This window comes from Macaca thibetana, chromosome 7, assembly GCF_024542745.1.
Source record: "Macaca thibetana thibetana isolate TM-01 chromosome 7, ASM2454274v1, whole genome shotgun sequence".
Taxonomy (NCBI): domain Eukaryota; kingdom Metazoa; phylum Chordata; class Mammalia; order Primates; family Cercopithecidae; genus Macaca; species Macaca thibetana.
In genome coordinates, this window is record NC_065584.1 from 127,817,198 (window position 1) to 127,844,428 (window position 27,231).

General features: G+C 42.5%; 2 protein-coding genes across 7 annotated transcripts in view; one reads left to right on the plus strand and one right to left on the minus strand.

The window, feature by feature from the left end:
* Positions 1-712: 712 nt before the first annotated feature.
* On the minus strand, positions 713-13,573 carry ZSCAN29 (zinc finger and SCAN domain containing 29). 3 transcript variants are annotated; one of them, XM_050799421.1, is made up of 6 exons: positions 13,102-13,573; positions 12,127-12,560; positions 11,460-11,664; positions 8,968-9,666; positions 6,491-6,955; positions 713-4,503 (listed from the first exon to the last, which is right to left on the minus strand). In XM_050799421.1, the coding sequence occupies exons 2-6, from the start codon at positions 12,442-12,444 to the stop codon at positions 3,632-3,634; spliced, it is 2,559 nt and encodes an 852-aa protein (XP_050655378.1). In that variant the 5' UTR covers positions 12,445-12,560; positions 13,102-13,573; the 3' UTR covers positions 713-3,631. The 3 variants fall into 3 exon arrangements, with proteins under 3 accessions (XP_050655378.1, XP_050655379.1, XP_050655380.1); XM_050799422.1 differs by having other exon boundaries at positions 12,127-13,573; XM_050799423.1 differs by lacking the exons at positions 11,460-11,664; positions 13,102-13,573 and having other exon boundaries at positions 12,127-12,294.
* A 13-nt stretch (positions 13,574-13,586) lies between these two features.
* Positions 13,587-27,231, plus strand: part of TUBGCP4 (tubulin gamma complex associated protein 4) — a 33,216-nt gene continuing 19,571 nt past the window's right edge. For 3 of the 4 annotated variants that reach the window (XM_050799461.1, XM_050799460.1, XM_050799462.1), the window contains exons 1-7: positions 13,600-13,954; positions 18,614-18,742; positions 18,986-19,108; positions 19,495-19,548; positions 20,335-20,391; positions 22,262-22,341; positions 25,514-25,715. In XM_050799461.1, the coding sequence (XP_050655418.1) occupies positions 13,877-13,954; positions 18,614-18,742; positions 18,986-19,108; positions 19,495-19,548; positions 20,335-20,391; positions 22,262-22,341; positions 25,514-25,715 (723 nt within the window). In that variant the 5' untranslated portion in view covers positions 13,600-13,876. Of the gene's footprint in view, positions 13,955-18,613; positions 18,743-18,985; positions 19,109-19,494; positions 19,549-20,334; positions 20,392-22,261; positions 22,342-25,513; positions 25,716-27,231 lie in introns of all 4 variants that reach the window. The other variant, XM_050799459.1, reaches the window with a different exon arrangement.

The window sequence follows — 27,231 nt, forward strand, 5'->3', positions numbered from 1 at the left end:
AAGCCACTGCGTCCAGCTGGTTCTGGGACTTTTAAAGTAAGACTCAGCTGAGTTGGTTACTGTGGCTCGTGCCTGTAATCCCAGCACTTTGGGGGGCTGAGGCAGGAGGATCACTTGAAGCCAGGAGTTCAAGACCAGCCTGGACAACATAGAGAGACCCCTCATCAATACAAAACTTTAAAAAATGAGCTGAGTGTGGTGGCTCATGCAAGTAGTCCCATCTATTGGGGAGGCTGGGGATCGCTTGAGCCCAGGAATTTGAAGCTGCAGTGACCTATGATGGTACCACTGCACTCCAGCCTGGGCAACAGAGTGAGATCCTGTCTCTAAAAAATAAAATAAATAAAAATTTAAAAAATAAGTCTCTGCATGCCCAGTTATCTTGGGTCCTAATTTATTGTGGATATGGCTAGAGGTACAAAGGAAGGATTTGCATTCTAATTCCCCTTTTACCACAATCTGACTTACTCCTCTTTCTAGAATATAAAGATTCAGATAAGCATACTTCTAGTAAACCCACACAGGGAGCTAAAAAAAAGACTGATCTTTTCCTACCATCCACAACTTGATTGTAATTTGTGTGTGTGTGTGTATATATATACACATATATACACACATATATACATATATACACATATATATACACATACATACACACACATATATACATATATACACATATATACACACACACACTTGAAGAAACACCAGGCACTTTATAGACATAATTTTTATTAATATGGTATCCCTGAGAGACAGATTAGGTGTAAACATTATTTTGCTTTACAGAAAGGGAAATGGAGGCAGGTTAACTTACACACAAGACATCTGGAACCAGAATATCTGTTGACACCCCAACCAATGCTTTTCCCACAAGACTATACATAGATACACTAAAGACTATATACATATATATATATATATATATTTTTTTTTTTTTGACATTACAGCACACTTCCTAAATCATCTCAGATCCTGAGGCACTGCTTCAGACTGGTTTCTTATAGCTTCCTGTCTGCTTAGGCAACATAACAGAAATACCATCTTCCCTTAATTCCTAATAAATACTAGATTTTTTTGTACTCAGATTCAACACTAGAATCCTAATTAATCTCTAATACAACAAGCTATTAATTACAGAATACTGTATCTTCCTGCTGCTCTCCCCGATCTTATTCCAGCCACAGAATTCTAACTCAATGTGAAACGGCTATTTATCCCAGGCCTTGGCCATGTGGCCATGTTTATCTTTCTTCTCACCTGCTCATCAAAATATCTTCATCAGATACTACGATTTCTGACCTTTGTCTCCCATCAGAGCTAGTCCCCTTAAACTGCTTATTCTTCCAGTGTCAGTCAGCTGCTTCCTTATCAATAGTTATAGCATAGTACCTGATTTACTATAGATGATGGGTCTGCCACCTCATGGTCTGCTCCTAACACCCATGTTTCAGCTAAGGTGATTCTCTCTGCCTGCTGCACACCCCATATCATACTATTCCTCAAGTTCTCATGCTACTCCAAGCTTTATCTGGCCTTCCTTACAGTATATCCTTTGCCTTTTGTTCCATATACACAAAACACCTTGCTCCCCCATTTTCCCACTCCTCAACCCACCCAGCACTCACTTTTGCAACTAGTTACGGAAGGTTCTTCCTATCCTAATTTAACCAGTAACCTTCCCTCCTTTAAACACTTCCTGCTTCATGAAGCCTTCCTGAATAAAGAGAAGAAAATACCTCCTGGATTTTTGTTAAAGCAAACTAATGCATTGGAACACAACATTTATGCATAGTGTTGCTACCTAGCTTTCTAGATTTCTCTAAAACTGCTGCAACTATGCATGTGCACTTGTTTGTCCATGTCAGTGTCATGTGCTTTAGACTGTAAGGACAAGGAGAGGACCTGCTGACCTTGTGCTATACAGGGCTCATCATACTATGAATATATGGGCAGTTAATTCAATACTATTGTATCATAAAGATGAGTAATTACATTTGCATTTAAAGAACTGCTTTTAATTGTATTCAGCTGAATGTGTATGTCTAGATTGGCAGCTCCACTGGCCAAAGATAATCCATCTTCCCTGCTATTAGGGTGAAGGGCCTGTTCGCACACAGTAGTCCATTTTCCCAATACGTGGGAATGTGGCAGTGGCTTCTACTTATTGCAGGGAAGTGCCTGTGGAGGGCATAACACTATACTAGGTGTGTGGAATATGGATGAGTTCCTGTTGGCAGCTTTAACTGCTTTACCTGTCACCACTTCCAGCTGCCTTGCTCTGTGGAACTTCTGGACCACAAGGGACAGATGAAATTCAGATGAGACTGGACAGAAAGAAAACCAAACTAAATCCTGTAAATGTAGTATTCTATTCCAACCCTTCTTCTAGGACTTGGAAGAAATTAAGAAATCCAGGGTTCACACTTCAGTATAAGGTTTTCATTGTTTCTGCATAAGAACACCTGTTCTTGACAAGACGATTCATAGGGCAGAATCAAAGATGGACATTAAACTCTCCTTCTTTAAGGTAAATGAAGAGGGTGCCTGACAAATATGTCATTTTGAGCACAGGTTTAAGTGAGCAGGAAGAGTCATTCATGTTAGCATTTCAATTATTGTATAAACAAGAGCTGGGCCAGGCGCGGTGGCTCACGCCTGTAATCCCAGCACTTTGGGAGGCCTAGGCAGGCAGATCACAAGGTCAGTTCAAAACCAGCCTGGCCAACATGATGAAACCCCATCTCTACTGAAAATACAAACATTAGCCAGGTGTGGTGGCAGGCGGCTGTAATCCCAGCTACTCGGGAGGCTGAGGCAGAATTGTTTGAACCTAGAACGTAGAGGTTGCAGTGGGCTGAGATCACGCCACTGCACTCCAGCCTAGGCGACAGAGCAGGACTCCATCTCGAAAAAAAAAAGCCCTGTGCAGTGGCTCATGCCTGTAATCCCAGCACTTTGGGAGGCAGAGGCAGGCGGATCACCTGAGGTCGGGAGTTTGAGACCAGCCTGACCAACATGGAGAAACCCCGTCTCTACTAAAAATACAAAATGAGCTGGGCATGGTGGCGCGTGCTTGTAATTCCAGCCACTTGGGCGGCTGAGGCAGGAGAATCACTTGAACTTGGGAGGCGGAGGTTGAGGTTGCAGTGAGCTGAGATCGTGCCATTGCAATCCAGCCTGGGCAACAAGCAAAACTCCGTCTCAAAAAAAAAAAAAACAACTAGATCCACCTAATGAGCAGTCTCACAGCTTCTTGAAATGTAATGGGTTTTTCCTGTCAAAATGCAGCTGAATGACAGAATAAGTAAAGAAGGATGCTTATCAAATTCATAGGATCTGCTACCATGTTCTCCCTGCTTATATTAAGGGAACACCATAGGCACTGAGACGGAAAAGATGTTATCCATCAATTCAGATGCAGGCAAGGAGAGGGACTAAAATCTTCCTTTCATTCTTTAGACTGTCCTGGGGATTCGACTCTAGATCAGGAAAAACAAGGAACAGTGGCATAAATCCTAGAGAATTTCCTAAGCTAGCTGGACACAGAACAGGAGATGGATCTCACTACTGGAAGACTTTCTAAACAATACATTTATTGAGCCTCTTTCCTTTATATATCCTTAGGGGCTTACTTAGGTGCTGACTGTGACAGAAGCTTTTCCCGTGCATGGATTTCTCGGTGCTTATTAAGGGCAGAGCTTTTACTGAAGCACTTGCCACAGTCATGACACCCATAGGGTTTCTCTCCTGTGTGGGTTCTATGATGTGCACGTAAGTCAGAACTCTTACTGAAACTCTTTCCACAGTCAGTACACACATGAGGTCTCTCTCCTGTGTGTATCCTCCGATGTGCACTAAAATGAGAACTGTTATTGAAGCTTTTTCCACACTCTTCACATTGATAGGGCTTTTCTCCTGTGTGGGTTCTCTGGTGAATGATAAGGCTTGAGCTCTGATTGAAGCGTTTCCCACACTCACCACATTGATAAGGTTTCTCTCCTGTGTGGATTCTCCTATGGGTGATGAAATTTGAACTGTCACGGAAACTTTTTCCACAGTCAAGACATTTATAAGGTTTCTCTCCAGTGTGGATTCTCCGGTGTCTAATGAGTCGTGCACTCCGACTGAAGCTTTTCCCACAATCAGCACATTTATATGGATTTTCCACCTGGTGGGATTCCTGATGCATGAGAAGGGAATTCGGACCAAAGCCTTTGCTGTATTTGAGATGTTTATATGGTCTCTCTCCCAAGCAAGGTCTCTGTTGACTTAAGACGTCACTTAAGCTCTTCTCTGGGAGTGTCAAAAGTTTTCCTCTTTTCTCCCCTGAGGTCTTTGCCCACTGTCTTCCTGATCTACAGTCACTCTCATTGCCTTTACCTTGATTAAGATACCGGGGAATTTTCCTTTCAGACCTTGCAAGTAATGTCCTATGCAATTGTACTTCCTCAGAAATATCCCGTTTTGAATTATCTTCATTCTCAAATCCAGCTTCAAAACCTGATGTAAAATAGAATTTTAGAAGTCATCTATTTTCTTAATCATATGTGCCACAGGAATGTAAAACTTGGGAAAAACAAGCATTACACCAGATGATTAAAGATAAAATTTAGGGAGCCCTAGATCCCAAATAACTACCATTATCTTATTAAAATCCCAATGTTTTACTTCTCTCCTTGTTAACCTATCATGTGGTTCTCATCTACATAGGGTCTGATTAATATATACTCTTAACTCCTCTTGGTCACCTAGGATCTTTGGAAAATCCTCTCAGTATAGCGCAGAAAATTCACCAGGTTTTAGATAAAATAATTTCCATGTTTCTATAGGAAAGACACTTTCTAATATGTATTTTTGCCACATCTCGGGTCTGTCATAGTATTCTTATTCATGTTCTTCACCAGTAACTAAAAGGTTTAGAAGGACATGCTCAGGAAAACATTTTTGGAAACTTTTATATCCAGAGAAGCTTCATGAGTCCCCTTCCCCTCACATTCCAATATACATTAGAAGTAAAAACAGGATATAAAAATATGTAGTGTCTTTCAAAGAACCAAAAGGTCTTAAGAACCAAATGCCTGGCTTATTTGGGCCTAGGCTATGCAAATTTGCATTTATTCAGATATTTCAGGTAAACTCTGAATCCCATATTCCCTATTCTAAATCTAGGAGTAAAAGCATGTTGAGTATCAACCCATGTTTGTACCTCCTGAGACAGTATTTCCACCCAGAAGCCTACTCTTATGAGATATTTCATGAAATATTCACTAGATTAAATAAATCTTAGACACTTAAATATGTGAATATGTATTGTGAGCCTCCAAGAGGGGTATTTACCATCTTCCCAAACCTAGAAGTTATTTTTTAGTAGAATATATTAGTACCCCATGGAATTGATATTCCAGGGAACACCATTAAAGACTGCTGATCTTAAAGGCTTATGAAAATGAAAACTATTATTTATTAAATGGCTACTATGTGCCAGGCACTGTGCACAGTACCTCATTTACATCAACCCTGTGAGGTACGTCTTAATATATAATCAAACTTGGGGGTTAAGTAACTTTTTTTTTTCCACTGTTACTGCCCAGGCTGGAGTGCAATGGCGCAATCTCAGCTCACTGCAACCTCTGCCTCCCAGGTTCAAGCGATTCTCCTGCCTCAGCCTCCCAAGTAGCTGGGATTACAGGCACGCACTACCACACCTGGTTAATTTTTTGTATTTTTAGTAGAGATGGGGTTTCACCATGTTGGCCAGGCTGGCCTCCAACTCCTGACCTCAGGTGATCCGCCAGCCTTGGCCTCCCAAAATGCTGGGATTACAGGCGTGAGCCACTGTGCCCAGACTTAAGTAACTTTCTCTAAGTCACTTAGCTAATAAACAACAGAGCCCAGATTCACATACATACACATATATGACTCTGAAATCAGAATTCTTCTCACAAAGGAGGGAAGCCCTTGTGAAGTATTTTTTTCTTATCTAGCAACTAAGATTCAAAGGGTCAGTTCTCTCAGGAACCTCAGATTCGTAAAAGTGAAGAAGAGTTACCAGGTTTTCATAAACGTGAAGAAAGCAGACATACAGCTGATATATGAGCTGGAACTAGAAGAAAACATTACATAAAAGAGAATGAACTTTTAAAATCAACTTCATCCTACTATGGGGTACATGACATGCTACTTGAGAAATGTGAGCTTTCAGAATCCCTGCTTGGTAAACTGGCTGGAAACCTAGCGGTTCGTGAATAAATCACAGCAGATTTACAATGTGCAGCTATCTCAGATTGATGCTCTAGTAAGAGGCGGCAAGTCACATAAATAATTTATATCCCCTCAGTGAGCTGCTTTAATAGACAAGAAATATGGGTGATCACAAGAAGAATCCTGAAAGCTGGGTGTAGAGACCAGTTCTCCTCAATCTGATATTTTTCCTAAGTCCCATTGTCTTCCCTTTGTTATTTATACAATAACAGTGAAAGAATCTTACCACGGGGGCTCTGGAATAACACTGGAGCACGGGTTATGACAGCCCCTGGGAGTATCTCGGTATCTTCTTCATCATCAGAATCTTCCTCTGTGGTCTCGTCTGCCTCCTCGGCTTGCTTCTGAGCTTTGGCCTCACTGGTCCCCTGGATGGGGCAAGAAGCTGTTTCTTCCTGGCCATCATTGGATGGGACAGCAACCCGGACACTCACCAAAGCATCCATCTCTTCAAAGAAGGGACAGGTCTCTGGTGCCTGGCCATTCTTAACTTTACGATAGCTGGTTTGCAGGCTTTTAAACTTGGTCCGACACTGCTCCGGGGTCCTAAGAAAGCCATATTCCCGCAACCTCTTAGCCACTGCTCCATACAGCTGGCTGTTGCGGTGACAGTTCCGGAGGGTTTCATAAAACTGAGTCTCACTAAGAATTGCAAGGTAAGTCTTGGTCTCTTCATAGCCCCAGTGTACACCTGCCACCAGAAGAGAAATTTCAGCACCACTTAATCAAGAGCTTTACAGCCTGAATTCCTCAGTCCTATCATCTGCATCGAGAATTCACCTAAGCGGCCGGGCGCGATGGCTCACGCCTGTAATCCCAGCATTTTGGGAGGCCGAGGCGGGCGGATCATGAGGTCAGGAGATCGAGACCATGTTGGCTAACACAGTGAAACCCCATCTCTACTAAAAATACAAACTAGCCGGGCATGGTGGCGGGCGCCTGTAGTCCCAGCTACTCGGGAGGCTGAGGCAGGAGAATGGCGTGAACCCAGGAGGCGGAGGTTGCAGTGAGCCGGGATCGTGCCACTGCAATCCAGCCTGGGCGACAGAGCAAGACTCCATCTCAAAAAAAAAAGAATTCACCTAAGCTCAGGCTCCTAGATGAAAAAGTAAAAATACTTCATGTTGCCAAAACCCACAAACTCAGTATAAAATGTTTTGCTTCTTTATCTCCTTTAGCAATTTCACAGAGACCTTTATTTATAAATTCTGTTTAGCCATATAAAAAAGAAGCTGGCCAGGCACAGTGGCTCATGTCTGTAATCCCTGTGGATCGCTTGGGGCCAGGAGTTTGAGACCAGCCTGGACAACATGGTGAAAGCCCGTCTCTACCAAAAACACAGAAAAATTAGCCAGGCATGGTGGTGTGCACCTATAGTCCCAGCTACTTGGGAGGCTGAGGCATGAGAATCAAGAATCACTTGAACTGGGGAGGCGGAGGTTGCAGTGAGATGAGATCACACCACTGCACTCCAGCCTGGACAACAGAGCAACTCTGTCTCAAAAAAAGAAAAAAAAGAAGTGAGAGAACAAAGATAATGAAAATAACATTTAGCACATGTGCCACGTTTAATTAACCTACATATATTTGTGTCCACAACAAAAAAGGAAAAAAAGAATGAAGAAGACAAGAAGAAAAATAGAAATGAAAAAGCAGAAGACACAAAGATCAGAAAGCTAGAACAGAACTAAAGTAAGATCATGCATGTCATAAAAAACAGAAGGAAAAGACCACTGCTTACAAAGGAACTGCAACTTTAGCGATGTAGTCCTCCTGCTTTGTCCCATTTTATGCTTGAGGAAATGGAAGCTTAGAATGGTTAGATAACTGTTCAAGGTCACCCAGTTGATTAGTGGTCATCAGGATTAGAATCTAAGCCTCCTGAGTCATACTTTGGTGCTCTTTCCATAACAGCATAGTTGTACCAATTACATTAATGGTAGTAAGTGACACTTTTAAAAGGATTCCATAGGCAAGAATGTTTACATAGAGTGTTAAACAAGCTTTCTCACTGTAGGACTTCTCAATTCTGTTAAAATGCCAATGTATACTATGAATCTCAGAGGAAACTTAGATGTTCCCAGCTGAGTGTGGTGGCTCACACCTGTAGTCCTAACTACTCAGAAAGCTGAGGTGGGAGGACTGCTTGAATCCAGTGAGACCAGCCTGAGCAACACAGCAAGACCCTGTCTCTGTTTTAAATATATTTTAAAATTTTTAAATAAAAAAATGTTTCCCCAACTTTGGACAATTCTTCACTGTGCTATTCTAAGTAAAAATGAATATAATAAACTGACTTTGAGATCTGGGGAAGATAAAATATGTAAACTATCCAGTTCATATGACGTACTCAATAAATACTGGTTCTACTTAAAGATAGTATCGTGCCACATTTTTCTCAGTGAGCCTGCAATGATTTTAAAATCAGGGAAAAAATAGTTTAGTAAAGAAATGGAAGGAATGATACTCCTTCTCAGGACTGTGAATTTTCTGAGTGTATTTCTTTTAAAAATCTAAATTTATTCCCAATTATCTCACTGATTTTCCCATAAAATAGAATGAAATACACACAAAGAATTGAGAAGCACTTCTTTGTTCCCTAAGTGGCAAAGCTGGCATGTAACATTAAGCCTTCTGACCCTACATCCAGTCTCTTTGTTCCCCAAGTCGAATTCCAAAACTCCAAGAAGAAAAGCTTCTTACCACCTGGGTTTCTGAACACGATAGCTGCAGTTGAGTTGGGGTCCTGGGGGGTCGCCTCTAGATCCATGTCATCACTGTCAGACTCCTGAGCCACAGCCTCTTCTGCTCCCTCCTCATGCTGCCAGCCCCTCCGCCCTGGCTCCTCAGTCTTAGCATCATTGTTTACCAGGCAAGAGTGAGAGGCTGCTTCTTCCAGGCCATTACTGGGCAGGGCAATGACCTGTGCACTCATCAGGGCTTTCATTTCTTCAAAGAAGGGGCAGGTCTCAGGTGGGTGTCCGCTCTTGACTTTCCGATAGCTCTTCTGGAGACCTTTGAACTTGGTCCGACACTGTTCCAGGGTCCGGAGGAAGCCATATTCCCTGAGCCGCTCAGCCACAGCCCCATACACTTGGCTGTTCTTATGACAGCTTTTGAGAGCCTCATAAAACTCAGTCTGGCTGAGAATTGCGAGGAGCGTTCTGGTCTCTTCATAGCCCCAGTGCACACCTGCCACCTTCTCATCTTCAAAGCTCCAGTGATCCTGTTCCACCCAGCTTCTTCTATCTTTCTTGGATGGTAACAGATCAGCATGCACTTGTCTGTTTCCTGTGTGGCTGCCACTTGGAAGTTCTTTCTCCTTGGAGCCCAGCAGATCTGGGATCCATGGCTCTCCTTGCTCCAACCTGGAGACCACACCGGACTGAGGAAATGGAAATCCTGCTTGCAGGGAAGCAAACAAAAGGTGTCATAGTTTGGACTGATTATCACAAAAATCTTGAAATTCAGTCCTGCCTTTTTCATCCAAGAGGATTATAAACAAAGTCTCTAGGGCAATGTTTTCAGAAAGTTCAGTGGGTTGAAACAAGTGGGGAAAATACAGGAAACCTCAAAAAATGAGAAATGTTTTATTTTCCAGAGCAGGGTGACAAGAGAGGAAAGGATTCTGTTGTGTGTTCAGAGCAGGTAATTCTATTCCAAGTTGCTCCCTAGCTTCCTATTTGTAGGCAGGTCCTAGTACTGCTGGGAATAATTGTTCTTCACTTGGGGCTACAGAATTAAACTCGGAGTGATTTCAAGGGGGAGGCAAGAGAAGATTGTCTTTAACTTATCTGTTTCCTTCACAGTCAGTCACCAAGTTCTAAAGGTGGTTACCTTAGTAGTCGTTCCTCTCTATTCCTACTGCCACCATCCAAGTCCAGACTACTTATCCTCTCACACCCAGATAATTGCAGCAGTCACTGTTCTACCTAACTGCAGGCTCTTGCTTCCTCAGTGCACATGCTACCCTGGTGAACCTTAACCTTAATGCCTACCATACCCATTCCTGTCAGACTCTTCCCTCCAGAACACAGCACACTATTATTCACCACTCTGTGCCTTTAATTCCCTCCTATCCAATTTCAGCCCATCCTTCAAGAGGCTGTATTTCCCAGTGCCCTCAAGAAGGCTTACCTATAGCTCTCCCTCATCTTCCACTCTGCCAAACCCATACGGTACTCACACAATTGAGAAAGTCATTGTCTGGCACTGTTTCAGTACAGTTCAGTTCGGCCCATACTTAAAGAGTTAGCTGTTGTGTTTTCAATCATGTTTTTAAGTTGAGGATAGGCACATTTTCTTATTGCAGAGTACCCTGCAAGGTGTTGAGCACCTTGATAGGTGTTCAAAAACTGATGAACTCTGCAAGTCTGTGTGCAAGATTCAGGGATTTCATCTGGGTGACTAAACAGACCATTACCAAACTGGCTGGGAAGGCTGTTGTCTTGGATGATAAGATCAGAATTCAAAACAACCTTAACAAATTTTAAGTGAAATGGTAACAGAAAAAAAGCATAGAACATGGAGATCAATAGACTACAAAGAAGAAAAACAAGTTCTACAAAAATCAAGTACAAGAATAATCAACTAGGTATAAAGGCATTGGGGAAAGTTATCAGAGTCCTGGAAGTTACCCGGTGAACAAAAAAAATACCACAGGTTGGGCTATACTGATACAAGACATTGCAAGATTCTGAAGTAAAATTCTTACTTAGCTTCTAACAGACTTTCAGGAAAATAATACACATAATTTAGTTCCCCACAATTAACATGATATTTGGAGAACTTAAAGGTTCCAATAGAGAGCAACAAAAAGTTAGGTTTAAAGAATGGATCTTCTGGGGGGAAAGTTTAAGGTAACAAATATAGTTTAATTTGAAGATGGAAAACAGCCAAAAGGAAGATGTGCCTTCAAGTAAATAATTTTTATCTAGAAAATAATGACCTACTGTCATCATTACCAAGAGGAAATAAAATAATTCCAAGTTCTTTCTGATAAAAACTAGGCAGCCATTCTCTTGTGGACTTATCAGGAGGTGATATAAGAATACCACAGGGCTAAACTACATGTCAACAACCACATATTCTGCAATTTCCACTTACTCCTGAAATCCCTTACCCACTCACTATCCCCAACCCTACTTCCCAACTTGGAATGGCAGTCTATCTTCCCATGTGAATCTACTCCTCACCGCTCCTTTGAAAAGGTTTGAGCTTCTCCTTTGGGTTCATCTGCTCCTGTGGTCCCAGGTCTGGGCTTCTTGCCCTCTCTTTCTTGGGTACACCCCTGGGCTGGGGTTCCACTGACTCCTGCCGAACACTTAATAACTCTTGTGATGATTTCGGGGGTGTCATCTTCTCCAAGCGCACTTCCTGCCCCTTCACAGAGACTGTGACCTAGAAACAACCCCCATTAATTGTCACTGCAAGATCATAATGAGGGGCATTCCCAGAGGAGATTATTTAATACCCGTGGCCAGGGTTGTAGGGGTGGGGGAGGTTAAAGCGAACAAGGATCTTATTCCATTGCCATTAGCTTAAAGCAGCTGAAACTCCAGAAGGAAATGATCAAAAGAGTAAACCCACCTACAGGCTGAAAAAAACAAAACAAAATCCCCTTTCTTCTCTATTAAGAAACTATGAAACTAGGAAAAACTCATTATGACAGGGTAGGTGAAGGTACACCCAGGCAGCATCTCCAGACAAGCACTATCTGAAAAAGTTACCTATACCAGACCAGAAGTATAAGCATCACCAAGGGAGACTGTGTCCCTCTTAAAGCCTGTCTATATCTTAATTTAGCCCTCCACCCTTGCCCCTTCCCAGTATCACACTTTTGAATTCCCCCTCCCTTCTCACCAAAGATCCAGGTCTTCCAGGCTCTCTTTCTAAATCTTCCACGAGAGTCACTGCCTCCTCTCCATTTTCTGGACATTGTTCCTGTACCCAATTCTGGATCTCCCCAGGTAAGACGGTCAGGAACTGCTCTAGCACCAACAGTTCTACAATCTGCTCCTTGGTGCGCACCTCCGGCCTTAGCCACCGACAGCAAAGTTCCCAGAGTTGGGTGAAAGCCTCCCGCGGCCCAGCCACCTCCTGGTAATGGAATCTCCTGAAACGCTGTCGGAAGCTCTCAGAGTTAGTGCCATTCTCTCTCAGAGCGGATTTGGCCATCATTAACAGCAGAAAGCAGCTTCCCTCCACTTAAGAGTCTGGGTTCCAGGGCTTACATCTATCTTCCCATGTCCTTGGAGAGTCCCCTGCAGATGACTCTCTGTAAGAGGAGTTTCTTCCTAGGGCAGAGAAAGATGGCACTATCAGCAGAAGGAATACATTCATACGTCTAAAGTCTTGCCAGAGCTAGCCTGCCTTCCCATGTGCTCCGAGTGGCCTTCTGAGGTAGCACAATCTTCAGTAAATAGACTTTGCAAAAGCTGCTTTTCTGGTTGACTTCCAGGGCAGCCCCAGGAAGCAGCAGAGAATAAATCTACTTACTGTCTGCCCCCTCCCACCTCCTCCAAATCCAATCCCATTTAATTTCCCTGCCCAATGTTGCACGGTGAGTCCGAACCATATAGGAGAGCTGGTGCTCGAGAGGATCTAAAGACAAGTCGCCATCCTGCTCGAAGGCAACAAAAAGCCTCTGTCCAGCTGGTCGCAGCTCATCTCCCCCAGTACCTCCGCAGTCCTTCCGGAGGCCTTCAGTGTCCGCCCCGCCCCCTCGGGCTGCACAACTCCCAAAGCCCACTCCAGGCAAAAATCACGTCCAGAATCTCGGGTCTTTGTTTTCCCCGCGTAAAAGTAGAAGTTGCTCAGCAAGGATTAAGGAGCTACCTGTCGGAAAACCTCGCGCAACGAGAGAAGCTAGTTTTGGCTCCAAAGCGCGGACCGAGTGCGCTTGGGGAGAGTCACACTGCGTTGGAGAGAGTCCGAGGGGCAGTAGTAACGGGCTTCCTGAGGACGAGCTCGGGAGTCGGCCAGAGGCTCCAGGTGCTGCCGGTTCGCGGACGCCGAGCTCTCAGCTCAAGGAGCGGCGGCTGCGGGATTCTGGCCTCTTTTGTCTCCGCTCCCTCTGGCCGGGTCACCCAGAGCCGTCGTGCTGTCCCTCCAGAGGCCTCTGACCCGGCTAAGGCGCCCTGAGGGCGCCCTCCAGCCCACCCCTGGGAGTGTCTCCCTCTCGAGCTGCCCCTCAGCCCCCTCGCATCCTTGCCTCCGGGCCAGTCTCACCCACTCGAGGTCCAACCCCGACCCCGGCCCGGGCTCTCCAGCCTCCCAAGTACAGCTCCCAAACCGGAAGTCCGAGCGGGCGGCTCGGGGCACCGAGGGCGCATGCGCGAGGGCTGCGACCGCGACTCAGTCTCCGCGGAGCCTGGGCGGGAGTAGCTGGTGGGCCCAGTGGAGCCGCCGAACTTCCGGAACTCAGCCGCGACCCCTTCCCAGCTTACCGTCCGGTCCGCCGCAGCGATTGTCTCGGTGGGTTGATTCGGCACAAACCGCCCGACCCAGGGGCTGGTGCGCGTGTGGAAGGGGAAGCACTCCCCTCGTGGTCGCCTGGAGGTGCGCTGGAGGAGGGGGTGAAGTATCCAGGGACTCGAGGTCCGCTGTGGGAATGATCCACGAACTGCTCTTGGCTCTGAGCGGGTACCCTGGATCTATTTTCACCTGGAACAAGCGGAGTGGCCTGCAGGTACTGTGCGGCGCAGAGCGCGGGAACCAGGGAGTGCAGAGCGGCGGACCTGAGTCAGGACCTGGGGGACTAGGCTGAGGGACCTAGCGGGCGGGGCTTCCAGGGCTGGGGACATGTGCCTGGACAGGTGACTGGAAGGCAGCCCCTTAGGGTCAAGGCTGATGTGACACCTAGAGAGGCTGGGCCTACGCTAGAAAACGGAGGGCAGACCTCGAAGAGCCCCGCCTGTGGCGGGGCGAGGAAAGGGCCTGAGGTCCAGGTGTCAGTTGCTGGGGAATGATTTAGAAGTGTGGGAGGTACTTTCTCCTGTTTATTTTCACACGTGCATTGTTTGAGTTTTCAAGGACTGGGCCAAATACACAGCTCCCAAACACTTGGTAAGCGCTCGGTAAAGTTTGTTGAATGAAAAAATGAAATCGAGAGCCTGCAGTGTTTCCCTCATTACTCCTTTACCAGGAAATTTCTGCACTAGGTAAAGCACTTAGTAGGGGGCCTTTGTGTAACCAGGAATGTATGATGTTCCGTATGCATTATCTTATTTAATCCTCACAGCCATCTGTATCCATTTTACAGATTAACCTAGGTTTAGAATGTTAAATAACTATCGGGGTCACATAGCTAGTAATTAACAGAGCTTAGTTTTGAACCCAGGTCTGTCTGGCTTCAGTATTTGAAGTACTCTTACCTGCTTCTGCTTCCAGTAATGTTATCTAATTTCTCAATAATTTAGTCATTTAGGTATTGTTTCTACCGGTTACCAAATGAGCAAACTGAAGCTCAGAGAACTTTATGCTGGCCAGTCCTGGTAGTGGCAAGATTGAAATCTAGGTCCGTCTGATCACCAAGACACGCCTATTCTTAGAAGAATTGGCAAATAGACTGTGGAAGAGCAGAAAAGGTACATTCTTAGTCTATAAAACCTATCAAACAGATTCATTTCGTTATTATTTATGAATGTGTATTTGGAGTTTGAGAGTTTAGGTGAATTTTTGAAAAAAATAGGTGAAGATTTGTGTGGTGGAGTTTCAATTATCTTTCACCTGTAGGTCTTTGAAGACTAATTCAATATTTCACTTTTCTCCATAGAGCTTAGTACAATGTCAGGCATATAGAAGGACAGTATTCAGGAAGTATGTGGGTGCCTGATGGTTCAAAATAAAAAGAGATAACACAGTACAGGAAAGATAGCTAGGGAGGGGGTGGGGGAGACAGCAACAAGTAATTCATCTTTTCCCTTCCTTTGTTTCTTATGAAAAATTCTCGATCAGGTATTTTCTACCTTTTCATCCTTAAGGTCTCAGCTTTAAAGTCACTTTATCAGAAAAACTTTCTCTGAGCACATCTTTAAATTAAGCATCCTCCCGATGCCATTATTCTCCATCAACTTGTTTATTTCTCTAATAGGATTTGTCACAATTCATAATGTATCGTTGTTACCTGTTTTTAGCCTTTCTCCCACATAGATTGCCCCTGGGAGCGAAGACCACAGTGGTCTTCTTCATTCGTCTACCTGGAGCACCTAGCACAGTTTCTGCCACATAGCAGGTGTTTAGGTATTGATGGAAGAAAAGAAGACAAAGACAGCAAGAATTACATACTTTCTGCAGAGCAGTGTCTTTTACACTTGAATGAAGGGAAAAGTTGTCATGAGTGCCAAGTGTTGATGAAAATTATTTTATTATATTGAATATGTATATACGTAAGCTAGTTAAAACTCAAGCATAATGCTCTTAAACAACTATAAAATCAAATATTTTTATAAATTAAAAGTAAACAAAATGACTAAATCAATAAATTCAAATGACCATTATTTTAATACAGGATTTCTCAGCCTGTTCATATAACTATGTTGTATAGAATGGTATCAGTAACTTCAAGATGTTGTGTGCTGTTTCAGAATAATTAGATATTGAACTTTTCGAAAACTCTGCCGAAAAGAAACACTCAAATGCCAATTTTAATAGTAGTATCACTTGATAACTGGTAGAGCTGTCTTGTTAATAATATAAAATTGCTTATGTGTGTTGAGCACTGGCTGTGTGTTTGGGACATGTGCTTTACACATGTATTAACTTATTTAATCCTCACAGTTATTTTCTTTTTCTTTTTTTTTTTTTTTTTTTTTGAGACGGAGTCTCGCTCTGTCGCCCCCAGTGGCGCGATCTCGGCTCACTGCAAGCTCCGCTTCCCAGGTTCACGCCATTTTCCCGCCTCAGCCTCCGGAGTAGCTGGGACTACAGGAGACCGCCACCACGCCTGGCTAATTTCTTTTTTTTGTATTTTTAGTAGAGACGGGGTTTCACTGTGTTAGCCAGGATGGTCTCGATCTCCTCACTTCGCGATCCGCCCGCCTCGGCCTCCCAAAGTGCTGGGATTACAGGCTTGAGCCACCACGCCCGGCCATTTAATCCTCACAGTTATTTTCTTCAGTTTATAGGTATGAAAACTGAGGTACCGACAGGTATAGTAACTTGCCTAAGCTTTCAAGCAAGTAAAGGCAACTCGGATTCAAACCCAGGCAGTCAGGCTCCAGAGACCAGGTTCTTAAGCACCGTGTTGTGCAACCTCTTAAGTTACTAACTTGAAGAAGTGATTAGCATTGTGTCATTAAAATCTACATTAATTGGATTCCTAATCAATTTTCTATGGACTCGGTAACAGAAAAATTTTTCTTTGCTTATTTGTTACCACATTTACTGTCATGTAAAAATGGCATCCACGTATAATCCATATTATATATCCATCCATTTATAATATGCTAAGTTCCTTTGGAGCAGTAATTGCATCTGATTTTGTTCACTCTTTTGTCTGAAAGTATTAGCACAGTACCTGGGATATAGTAATGGAAATGTAAAATGTTACAGCCATTGTGGAACGTGGTATGGCAGTTCTTCAAAAAATTAAATAAAGGCCAGGCACAGTGGCTCACACTTGTGATCTCAGCACTTTGGGAGGGTGAGGCTAGAGGATCAGTTAATGCCAGGAGTTTGAGGCTAGCCTGCGCAGCAGAGCAAGACTACATCTCTACAAAAAAAAAAGTTTTTTAATTAGCCGGGCATGGTGACACATGCCTGCAGTCCTAGCTATTCTGGAGGCTGAGGCGGGAGAATTGGTTGAACCTAGGGGTTTGAGGTTACAGTGAACTATGAACCCACCACTGTATTCCAGTCTGCGTGACAGAATGAAACTGTCTCTAAAAAAAAAAAAAAAAATTAAATATAAAATTCCCATATAATCTAGCAGTTCCACTTCAGGGTATATCCCAAAACAAGTAAAAGCAGGGACCCAACAGATACTTGTACACCCATGTTCACCGAGCATTATTCACAATAGCTGAAAGGTGGAAGCAAGTGTCAGTGCAGGGACGAATAGGTAACTGAGATGCGGTATATACATACAAGGGAATATTGTTCAGCCTTAAAAAGGAAGGAAATTCTGGCACATGCTACAACATGGATGAACTGAAATAAGCCAGTCTCAAAAGGAGAAATAATGATTCCACTTTTTTTGAGACAGAGTCTCGCTTTGTTGCCCAGGCTGGAGTGCAGTGGTGCAATCTCGGCTCACTGCAATCTCTGCCTCCTGGGTTTAAGCAATTCTCGTGCCTCAGCCTCCCAAGTAGCTGGCATTACAGGCGCCCACCACTATGCCTGGCTAATTTTCGTATTTTTAGTAGAGGTGGGGTTTCATCATCTTGAACTCCTGACCTCAGGTGATCCACCCGCCTCGGCCTCCCAAAATGCTGGGATTACAGGCGTGAGCAACTGCTCCCGGCCTGAATGATTCCACTTGTATGAGGTAACTAGAGTAGTCAAAGTCTCAGGCAGCAGAGTGGTGTTTGGCAGGGGCTGGATACGGAGTTTCATTTGCGGCAAACAGAAAAGTTCTGGAGATGGATGGTGGTGATGGTTGTACAACAGTGTGAATGTTCTTCATACCACTGAACTATATACTTAAAATAACTAAAATGGTAGATTTTGTTATATGCATTTTACCACAGTGTTTTTAAAAAGTTGGTTGAAGGAATATATTTTCCTACTACTTTTTTCTACCTGAACTGCTGTGAAACCTTTATATATATAGCATATTAGGCTATCATTTGGGTTTCATTTAAATTAAAAATACAAATGCAAATATGGACACTAAATTTATATGGCCAGTTATAAGGTACATTTACAGATAATAGTATGTTTAATTTTAGATTTTTACTGGAATGAAAACTTTAATAGAGAATTTGTAAATCCTAAGAATATGTCTGAGAAACCCATAGAGTCTGCAGACCCCCGTTTGAGCAATATTGCTGAGACTTAGTGGCAACCAGGTCAAAACCCCCATATCCTTATAGACCATCCCTAGAAGATTGCTTAAGAAGTAGGTAATAGCAGCTGCTTCTGGGGTGGTTGACTTATTTTTAATGTACACTATTTGGTATTGTTTAAATTATTTAGCGTGTGTTACCTAATTTAAGAAGCAAATAATTGGGTCAGGGATAGGGAACCCCTTTGAAGTGGTTTGGAAATACATTGTTATCCAGAACTTAACACCTTTAAGTGGACATCTTGAGAAAGAAACGGTAAGTGTGTAGTATGAAGCATTTGAAGTGCCTGAGAGTTGAGGCAGTGACTGGCAGTGTTTTCGACAGTGTTCCTCTTCCCACAGGTATCGCAGGACTTCCCTTTCCTCCACCCCAGTGAGACCAGTGTCCTGAATCGACTCTGCCGGCTCGGCACAGACTATATTCGCTTCACTGAGTTCATTGAACAGTACACGGGCCATGTGCAACAACAGGTGGGCCCTGTTCTCAGTGGGTGTACACCTCTAGAGGGCAGGAGCTGTGTCAAGCTTTCAGTGAATTTATCGGTAATTCATGTGAAATAAGTAATGGATTTCTCATCACTGGAAATATTCAAGTGAAGGCAAGGCCTCTAATTGGTTTGTTTATAGAACTCTGAAAAGGAACAAGCCAGATAATGTCTTTCTCAAGTTTCAGGGCCTGAGCTGAGAAGTTGGCTTCTGTTTGTTTGATTTCAGGATCACCATCCATCTCAGCAGGGCCAAGGTGGGTTACATGGAATCTACCTGAGGGCCTTCTGCACAGGGCTGGATTCTGTTTTGCAGCCTTATCGCCAAGCACTGCTTGATTTGGAACAAGAGGTAAGAAGGAGGAGATACAGGAAACACCTCTGGGATAGTGGATTAGGGCATGTTCTTGAATCTGAAATGCCCTTTGATAAGGTCAGGTAGTTAAGAGTGAGCAATTTCCTGCATGGCTGGAAGGGACAGTGTTCTCTCAGTGATTGCCCAGCCTGTGATCAGAGTGGCTTACAGATCATGGCACAGACTCTTTGGTGAGTTTTAAGAGCCCTGGCTTGGTTTCTTTACGGCCTGAAAATCAGGATTAATAACCAGATTAAATTATCGGTTCTCAATAGCCTAAAATTAACACTAAGCCCATCATGAGATTCTCTTCTCATTTTTGTAGATCAAATAGATTTGAGATATTTTGTGTGGAGCCCTAATCACAGTGTGTTTTGTTGCAGTTCCTGGGTGATCCCCATCTCTCCATATCACATGTCAACTACTCCCTAGACCAGGTATGCTGACCAAATAACCAAATGCCTTGCAATCTGTTGATAGTGTTAGAATAATCTAATTTATGATACTATTTTTGAGAACTTTTTTCTTCTGGATTCAGCGCCTAACATTTTATATTTTGTGCATTTTGTATGCTTTACTAGATCAAAACTGTTTAAAGATTTCCAAATATAGTTAAAACTTAATGTCTGATATTAATGCTAATATTACTGCTCTATATTGACATCAGTATTAACAAGTATGCCAGCCTCAGAAATAGAAACTGCTTCCCTACTGGGCATGGTGATACATGCCTGTAATCCCAGCACTTTGGGAGGCTGAGGCAGTTGGATCACTTGAGGTCAGGAGCTGGAGACCAGCCTGGCCAAAATGGTGAAACCCCATCTCTACTAAACATACAAAAATTAGTCGGTTGTGGTGGCGTGCACCTGTAGTCCCAGCTAGTCGGGAGGCTGACGCATGAGGATCTCCTGAATCCAGGGGCGGAGGTTGCAGTGAGCTGGGATCCCACCACTATACTCCAGCCTGGGTGACAGAGTGAGACCCTGTCTCAAAAAAAAAAAAAAAAAAAAGAAAGAAAGAAAGAAACTGCTTCTCTCTGCCGTCCTCTTCCTATCTGCAGTGGACCTCCACGTCCAGTTGCCTTAGGATACTGGATCTTGACTGTTCTTTGGTATTGCCATTTTATCTTAAGTTGAACTGTTCAGAAACAAAAGCATTTCCTGAGTTGATTTTTTTCCCTTACATTTGATTACATACCCTTCTAATTATTCTCTACTTTGCAGTTTCAGCTTCTTTTTCCCTCTGTGATGGTTGTAGTGGAACAAATTAAAAGTCAAAAGGTGAGAACTTTCCTTATTCCTTTTGCTTTGCTAAGCACTGAGGAAATATTACTAATTAATCTTGCTGTACATTCTTTTTCGAAGACCCTAGTTTTTAGTAGTTTTTATTTATTCATTCATTCATTCAATATCTACCTGGTTATCATGTTAAGTGTCAGGAATGCAAAAATATGACTCTGTCTTTAAACACCTCCTGGTTCAGAAGATAGAGGAAATGTTAGTAGATGTGCCCGAGAATGTTGTTGGGGTAAGAAAAAAAAATGCTGTGGATGTTTGCAGGTGAGAGGAACCTGCAGTAAGAGTTTAGAACTGTTGGGTGTGAAGCAGAAAGTTAATTCTTAGGAAGAAGGTAATAGGTTTACGGTTAGTGTGCTGGCAGCTTTCTGAGAATTTTGAGATCAGTGAGTGAAGGCCAGGTGTTTATTAAATAAGCCTATTCTTATCACAAGTTTTTATCAGGTGTATTGAGAAGTCAGGAGACTGCCTTTCTGGGCAGAGTTAATAATTCTGAGGAATAAATGCTTTGAGATTTCATATTAGAAGAATCTGCTGTCCTATTGAATTGGTCCACAACTGAATCAAGTGGACAAATGGATTAAACATCTTTAGTTCAAGTCTTCATTTTTTTAAGATTTTTATTTGTGCCTTAGCTTATTAGGCGTGTTCATTTTCATTAATATAACTAGTAAACCAAATAATCTGCCACATTGCTGCTTCATTTTTAACTGTGTAAGTGTAGAAACAAGTGCTCTGCTACATTCATGCTGTGCCAGCAAAGCCAGTAGTGGGTGCTCATTGGCCCTTCAAAACTAATTGCCCTCATCAAATAACAACATCCAGCTTTTACTGTCACTTGTTGTGTACTAGACACTGTGCTAAGTGCTTTAAATACAATATCACACACAATCCACTAAAGGGCTAAGTAGGTTAAGGGATGTGCCCAGCGTCACACAGATAGTAGTAAATGGGTTTATATCCCAGCTCTATCTAGCTCCAAAGAGTGTGCTCTTAACCACTAGATTAAACTATCTCCCAGAATAAAAGGGGACCTTCTAGGCAAGTAGAGCTAAAGAGGACAGCATAAGGAAGCCAGGCCTAGCTGCACGTCTTGGTTGGCCTTCAGCTTCTGCTGGCTATGGGAAGGAGAGTGGAAAAGAGGGGGATTGCAGATGGGTGAATCTTCCTTCCTGCCAGGATGGTGGTAGAGAAACTAGTGTACCAAGGCTCTTCAGAGTTTTTACAAATCAGGCGGTCAAGATTCTAGGCTGGGGGTGAGAATGGAGATTGATTGCAAACAGGCACAAAGGGGCATTTTGGAGCAATGGAAATGTTATAAACTGGATTGTGGTAATGGTTGCCCAGTGTTTGAAATTTATTAAAAATTGTTGATCAGCATGCTTAAAACGAGTGAATTTCATGGTAAATTATACCTCAAAGTGGTAAAATTAAAAGTCTGAAGAACATAGAGGCAGAGGATTTTTGAAAAAGTATATACTTCAGAAGTAGACTGAATTGGACCTTAATTTGAAATAAAGAGCTTTCCTTGGCTTTGGTGTTCCAACTCTAAATGATTCTGGTTGCTTTAAGTGCAGTGGTTCTCATACTTTACTGTGCATTAGAATCACCTGGAGGGCTTGTGGAACCACTGAGTGCTGGGTTTTAACCAAGAGTTTGCGTGTCTAATGAGCCCCCAGGTGATGCCGCTGATGGGAGAGTGGTCCCTCTTTGAGAACCACTATATGTAAATCTTAGGAGAAAGTTTATCCCCAATCTCTCCTAGATTGTGCCCTCTTGGTTGAATATGGAATAAGAATTTGTCTTGCATGGACTGTTAGAATGGAATCCAGTTTGACAAGGCCGTATTTTCCAGATTCATGGTTGTCAAATCCTGGAAACAGTCTACAAACACAGCTGTGGGGGGTTGCCTCCTGTTCGAAGTGCACTGGAAAAGTAAGTCATGGCTTAACTGGGAGTCGGTGGTGGAGGTGGGTGGTCAAATTATTTGAGTTCTCACATGTTTTATTTTCAGGTCATTTCAGGTTTCCCTCTTGGGAAGGTTATGACCAGGATAGAAAAAGCTCCATGAGCAGAAGAGCCCATGTAGCCTTTATTATGGCTCAGGCATTGCAAAGGGCTATAGAGTGTTGAGTGTCAAAACCAGGATTTAGCTGCCTGGATGACCTTGAGGCAATGTTTTTAAATGTTTAGATCTTGTTATCCTTGCAGGAATTCCATTACATGTGCCAGATGTTGCTTGCTATGTCTAAACATGTGTATTTGAGTAGCTGGTATTTTCAAATTGAAGGTCCTTAAAAATGTTTATGCTTTATAATCCCATGATGCCACTCTTAGGAATTTTATCCTAACAAAATTATTTAATAGAAGAAAATAACTATATACACAAACATGTTCATTGCAATGTTGTGTACTATATCAGGAAATTAGAAAATTACAGTAGAAGAAAATTTAAATAATGATATGTTCACTTGATAGACTATAAAGCCACTAAAAGTATAGGTACTATCACATGCAAAATATTTTGTATAAATATATACTGACAAGTGATACAAAATTGTATTTATCTTGTGATTACAACTGCATAAAAATATGTGTAGAGTGTGATCAAAGACTGCCTGTTTGATCTTTCCATTTCTCCATTTTCCTTGTTTTAAAAAAATTGTGGCATTCATTGAAAAATTGTAATAGATGGTTTCCTGAGGCCACTCACAGCTCTCTTTGTTTTTTCCTTTTTTCTTATTTTATTTTAATTTTTTATACAGATGAGGTTTTGCTGTGTTGCCCAGGCTGGTCTTGAACTCCTGGGCTCAACCGATCCTCCCATGTTGGCTCCCCAAAGTGTTGGGATTACAGGTGTGAGCCACCGCACCCGGCCAGGCCACTCACAGCTCTTAATCTCCGCTCTTACCACTGCATGAGTAAACCCTCATTACAGCGGGAAACTTTCCAGAACATGCCTTAGGGACTTAATTATTCTCTATTATACTTTTGTGTATAGAATATGAAATCTTATGTAGATGATATTGTATATACATGTTTGTTCTGTGTTTGTAGGGACCAAACTTTACAGACCACATACTCAGAAATGCATAAATGTAAATAGCTTCACATGTGATGTTTTTAAAGCGAGATTCCATTCAGTTAGCATACTACAAATAACATGCTCAAGCTCTTGTAATTTCTTTTTCTCCCAACCTTTTATTTTAAAAAATGTTAAACCTACAAAAAAGTTGAAAGAAACGTATAACAAAACACTTGTAGGCCGGGCACGGTGGCTCACACTTACAATCCCAGCACTTTGGAAGGCTGAGGCAGAGGGATCACTTGAGCCCAGGAGTTCGAGACCAGCCTGGGCAACATAGCGAGACCCTGTCTGTACTAAAAATGAAAAAATTAGCCAGGTGTGGTGCCTGCCCGTAGTCCCAGCTATGGGAAGCTGAGGCAGAAGGATTGCTTTAGCCCAGGAGGTTGAGCTGAGATCTCGCCACTGTAATCCAGCCTGGATGATAGAACGAGACCCTGTCTCAAAACAAAAAACAAACCCAAACAAACGCTAGTATATCCTTTAGTTTCACCATTTGTTAACATTTCCCACATTTGATTTCTCTTTTTCTCCTTCTATACATATATGTGAAATACACAAACTTTTTTTGCAGAATCATTTGTAAGTAGTCACAGATATCCCAACACTTAACCCCTAAATACTTCATCTTATATCACTTTAGAAAAAAGGCATTCTTGGCTGGGCATGGTGGCACACACCTGTGTTCCTAGCACTTTGAGAGGCCAAGTTGGGTGGATAGCTTGAGCCTAGGAGACCAGCTCAGGCAACATAGTGAGACCCCATCTCTACAAATACAAAAAAAAAAAAAAAAATAAGCATGGTGTATGCCCCTGTGGGCCCAGCTACTTAGGAGGCTGAGGTGGGAGGATGGCTTGAGTCTAGGAGGTCGAAACTGCAGTGAGCCATGATCGTGCTACTGCACTCCAGCCTGGGCAACAGAGTGAGACCCTGTCTCAAAAAAAAAAAGAAAAAGAAAATAAAAAGGGATTTTCTTATAGAACGTCAATTCCATATTACACCCAAGAAAGCTAACATTAATTCAATAATACTATATCCAAATTTTTCTAGTTGTCCCCCAGAATTCCTTCATAGCTATTCTTCTTTTTTTTTTTTTTTGCTGTCCAGGATCCAATCAGTGTTCACATACTACATTTTGTTCTCATGTCTTTTTAGTCTCTTTTAATTTAGAACCATCCCCCTTGCCTTTTGTTGTTCTTGGTGTTGTGGATGACGTCAACATTTTAAGAGTCCTGACCAGCTGTCCTGTATAATGTTCCACAATCTGGATTTATTGTTTCCCTATGATTAGATCTGGATTAAACTTTTTTGGCAAGAATACTATGTAGGTGGTATTATTTCCCATTACATCATATTAGAAGGCACAGAAAGTAAGTTTACCCCATGACTGGTGTTGTGCCGTTGGATTGCTTGGCTTAGGTGTTTTCATCACGTACTGCTCCATTGTAGAGGTACATGTTCCCCTTTTAATTAATACGCTATCTGGTGGATGATCCGTTGAGACCATCTGAATAGCCTGTTCCCCAAAAACCATTCTGCATTTTGTTTTAGTTTCTGAATTTTGCTAGATAATAGTTTCTCGTGTATACCTGGCCCTCACGCATGGATGCTCTCTCCCTATGTGATTCCAACAAAAATAAAACACATTTAATACTGTGGTAGCCAAAAAGAGACTCCATTAAGTCCATTTTTAAAATTTTTTATTATTTTTATTTTTTATTGCTATCAAACAGTTGTACATATTTAGGATCCATCAGTTTTGAAAATTACATAAAAGAAGGGAAGAAAATGTCTTCCCTAAAATAATATCAGCACATATACTGAACATTTTAGATTTCATTATGTAGGCTGCAAATATGGAAATTCAGTGAGTTAGTTCACCCACATTTAAATTAAAATAGCACAATTATTTTTAACTTAATTGGTTATTTCCCTTATGACTCATCAAACTCTCAGACCTCTGTTTATCGTGTAACAGTTTAAAGTATGACTTCTAAGCCTCTTACTTTCCGCTCTGCCCAGAATCCTGGCCGTTTGTCATGGGGTCATGTATAAACAACTGTCAGCCTGGATGCTCCACGGACTCCTCTTGGACCAGCATGAAGAATTCTTTATCAAACAGGGTCCATCTTCTGGTAATGTCAGTGCTCAGCCAGAAGAGGACGAGGAGGATCTGGGCATTGGGGGACTGACAGGAAAACAACTGAGAGAACTCCAGGACTTGGTGAGAGCCCAAAAAGCAGTAATCCTGGTACTCACTCCTACCAGGAGTCAGAAAAGCGTGCAGCCAAATGATCTTCTGGTGATCCCTTCTTAGCTCATAGCTGAGCACCTTCCATCAATTCTTTGGATGTAAACATTTGGCTTTATCTTAACTGGTGTGAGACTATAAAATAGAAAATATGTTTGTGAGATTCTTTTTGTTTCCACTTTCCCAATATATGCATTTAAGAGATTATAAGTCTTACTTATATAGATATAGCTACTCTAATGGAATAGCTAGCTACGTTTTAGATTTTAAATACAGTTTGGAGTTTTTTTCCTTTTTTTTTTTTTTTTTTGAGACAGATTCTCACCTGTCGCCCAGGCTGGAGTGTGATGGCGCAATCTTGGCTCACTGCAGCCGCTGCCTCCCAGGTTCAAGCAATTCTCCTGCCTCAGCCTCCCAAGTACCTGGGACCAGGTGTGTGCCACCACGCCTGGCTAATTTTCATATTTTTTATTTTCAGATTTTTAGTAGAGACGGAGTTTTGTCATGTTGGCCAGGCTGGTCTCAAACGCCTGACCTCAGGTGATCCACCCGCCTCGGACTCCCAAAGTGCTGGGATGACAGGCGTGAGCCACTGCACCTGGCCATTTGGTGTTTTGATTAGACTCCTCAAAGTTCTACAGTGTCCATATTCATCCATCCATCCATCCATTCATTCATTTATCCTGTGGCAGTATTTCATTGAATGCCTGTTATGTGCCAGGCATTGTTCTAGGTGATACAAATAAAAAGCAGTAGTCTCTGTCCCTAAGGAGCTCGTAGCTTAGGGGAAGATATGTAGAAAAGTAAACATTACAGAAAATGTAATGTTTAGAATATGTAGAAAAGTTACATTACAGTGTACTAAGTGCTCTGAACAGACTAAATATGGGTATTCTTGGAACATGGTCATGGGATAGGGTCTTGGAGTGACTAGAGAAGGCTTCTCAGTGGAAGGTATGTCTAAATGGCAAAGAGTTTGGGAGGAGTGATCAAGAGATATCCAGGCAGAAGGAATGATCTGTGTAAAGGTACAGGGGCCATTAAGGACATGGTTCATTTAGGGAAACAGTAGTAATTCAATTGAAACGGTCAAGTAAAGACTGAAGTAAAATATTATAAGAGATGGTGTGAGGGAGAGGTGGTACTTGAAACTTTTAAGTTGGTACTTGATGAAACTTGAGTTAAGCAGAGGCAAGATCACAAAGGTGCATGTAAACAGTAGAAATGAATTTGTACTTGAACCTGAAAAGAGTTGGGGGCTATTGAATTTTAAGCAAGTGGGTACCACAGCCAGACTTCATGATAAATCACTCTGGATGCTGTATGGGGAATCATTTTTTTAAAAATCAAGATTAGAGGCCAGTCGACCAGTTAAGAGAGTGTTGGGGAGACTTAGGTGAAAATAATAGTCCCCTAAACCAAAGATACTAACATTGAATATGAAAAAAGAGTAAAGAGGTGTGAGAGATGTTTAGAAGGTGGAATCGAT

What these genes read in the sequence shown, in the direction of transcription:
- ZSCAN29 (XM_050799421.1), bottom strand. Translation starts at nt 12,444, where the DNA reads ATGATGGCCAAATCCGCTCTGAGAGAGAATGGCACTAACTCTGAGAGC. An exon ending in CTGGAAGACCTGGATCTTTG is followed by an intron (nt 11,665 to 12,126) that starts GTGAGAAGGGAG and finishes GGTTGTTTCTAG; the next exon opens with GTCACAGTCTCTGTGAAGGG. An exon ending in GTTATTCCAGAGCCCCCGTG is followed by an intron (nt 4,504 to 6,490) that starts GTAAGATTCTTT and finishes ATTTTACATCAG; the next exon opens with GTTTTGAAGCTGGATTTGAG.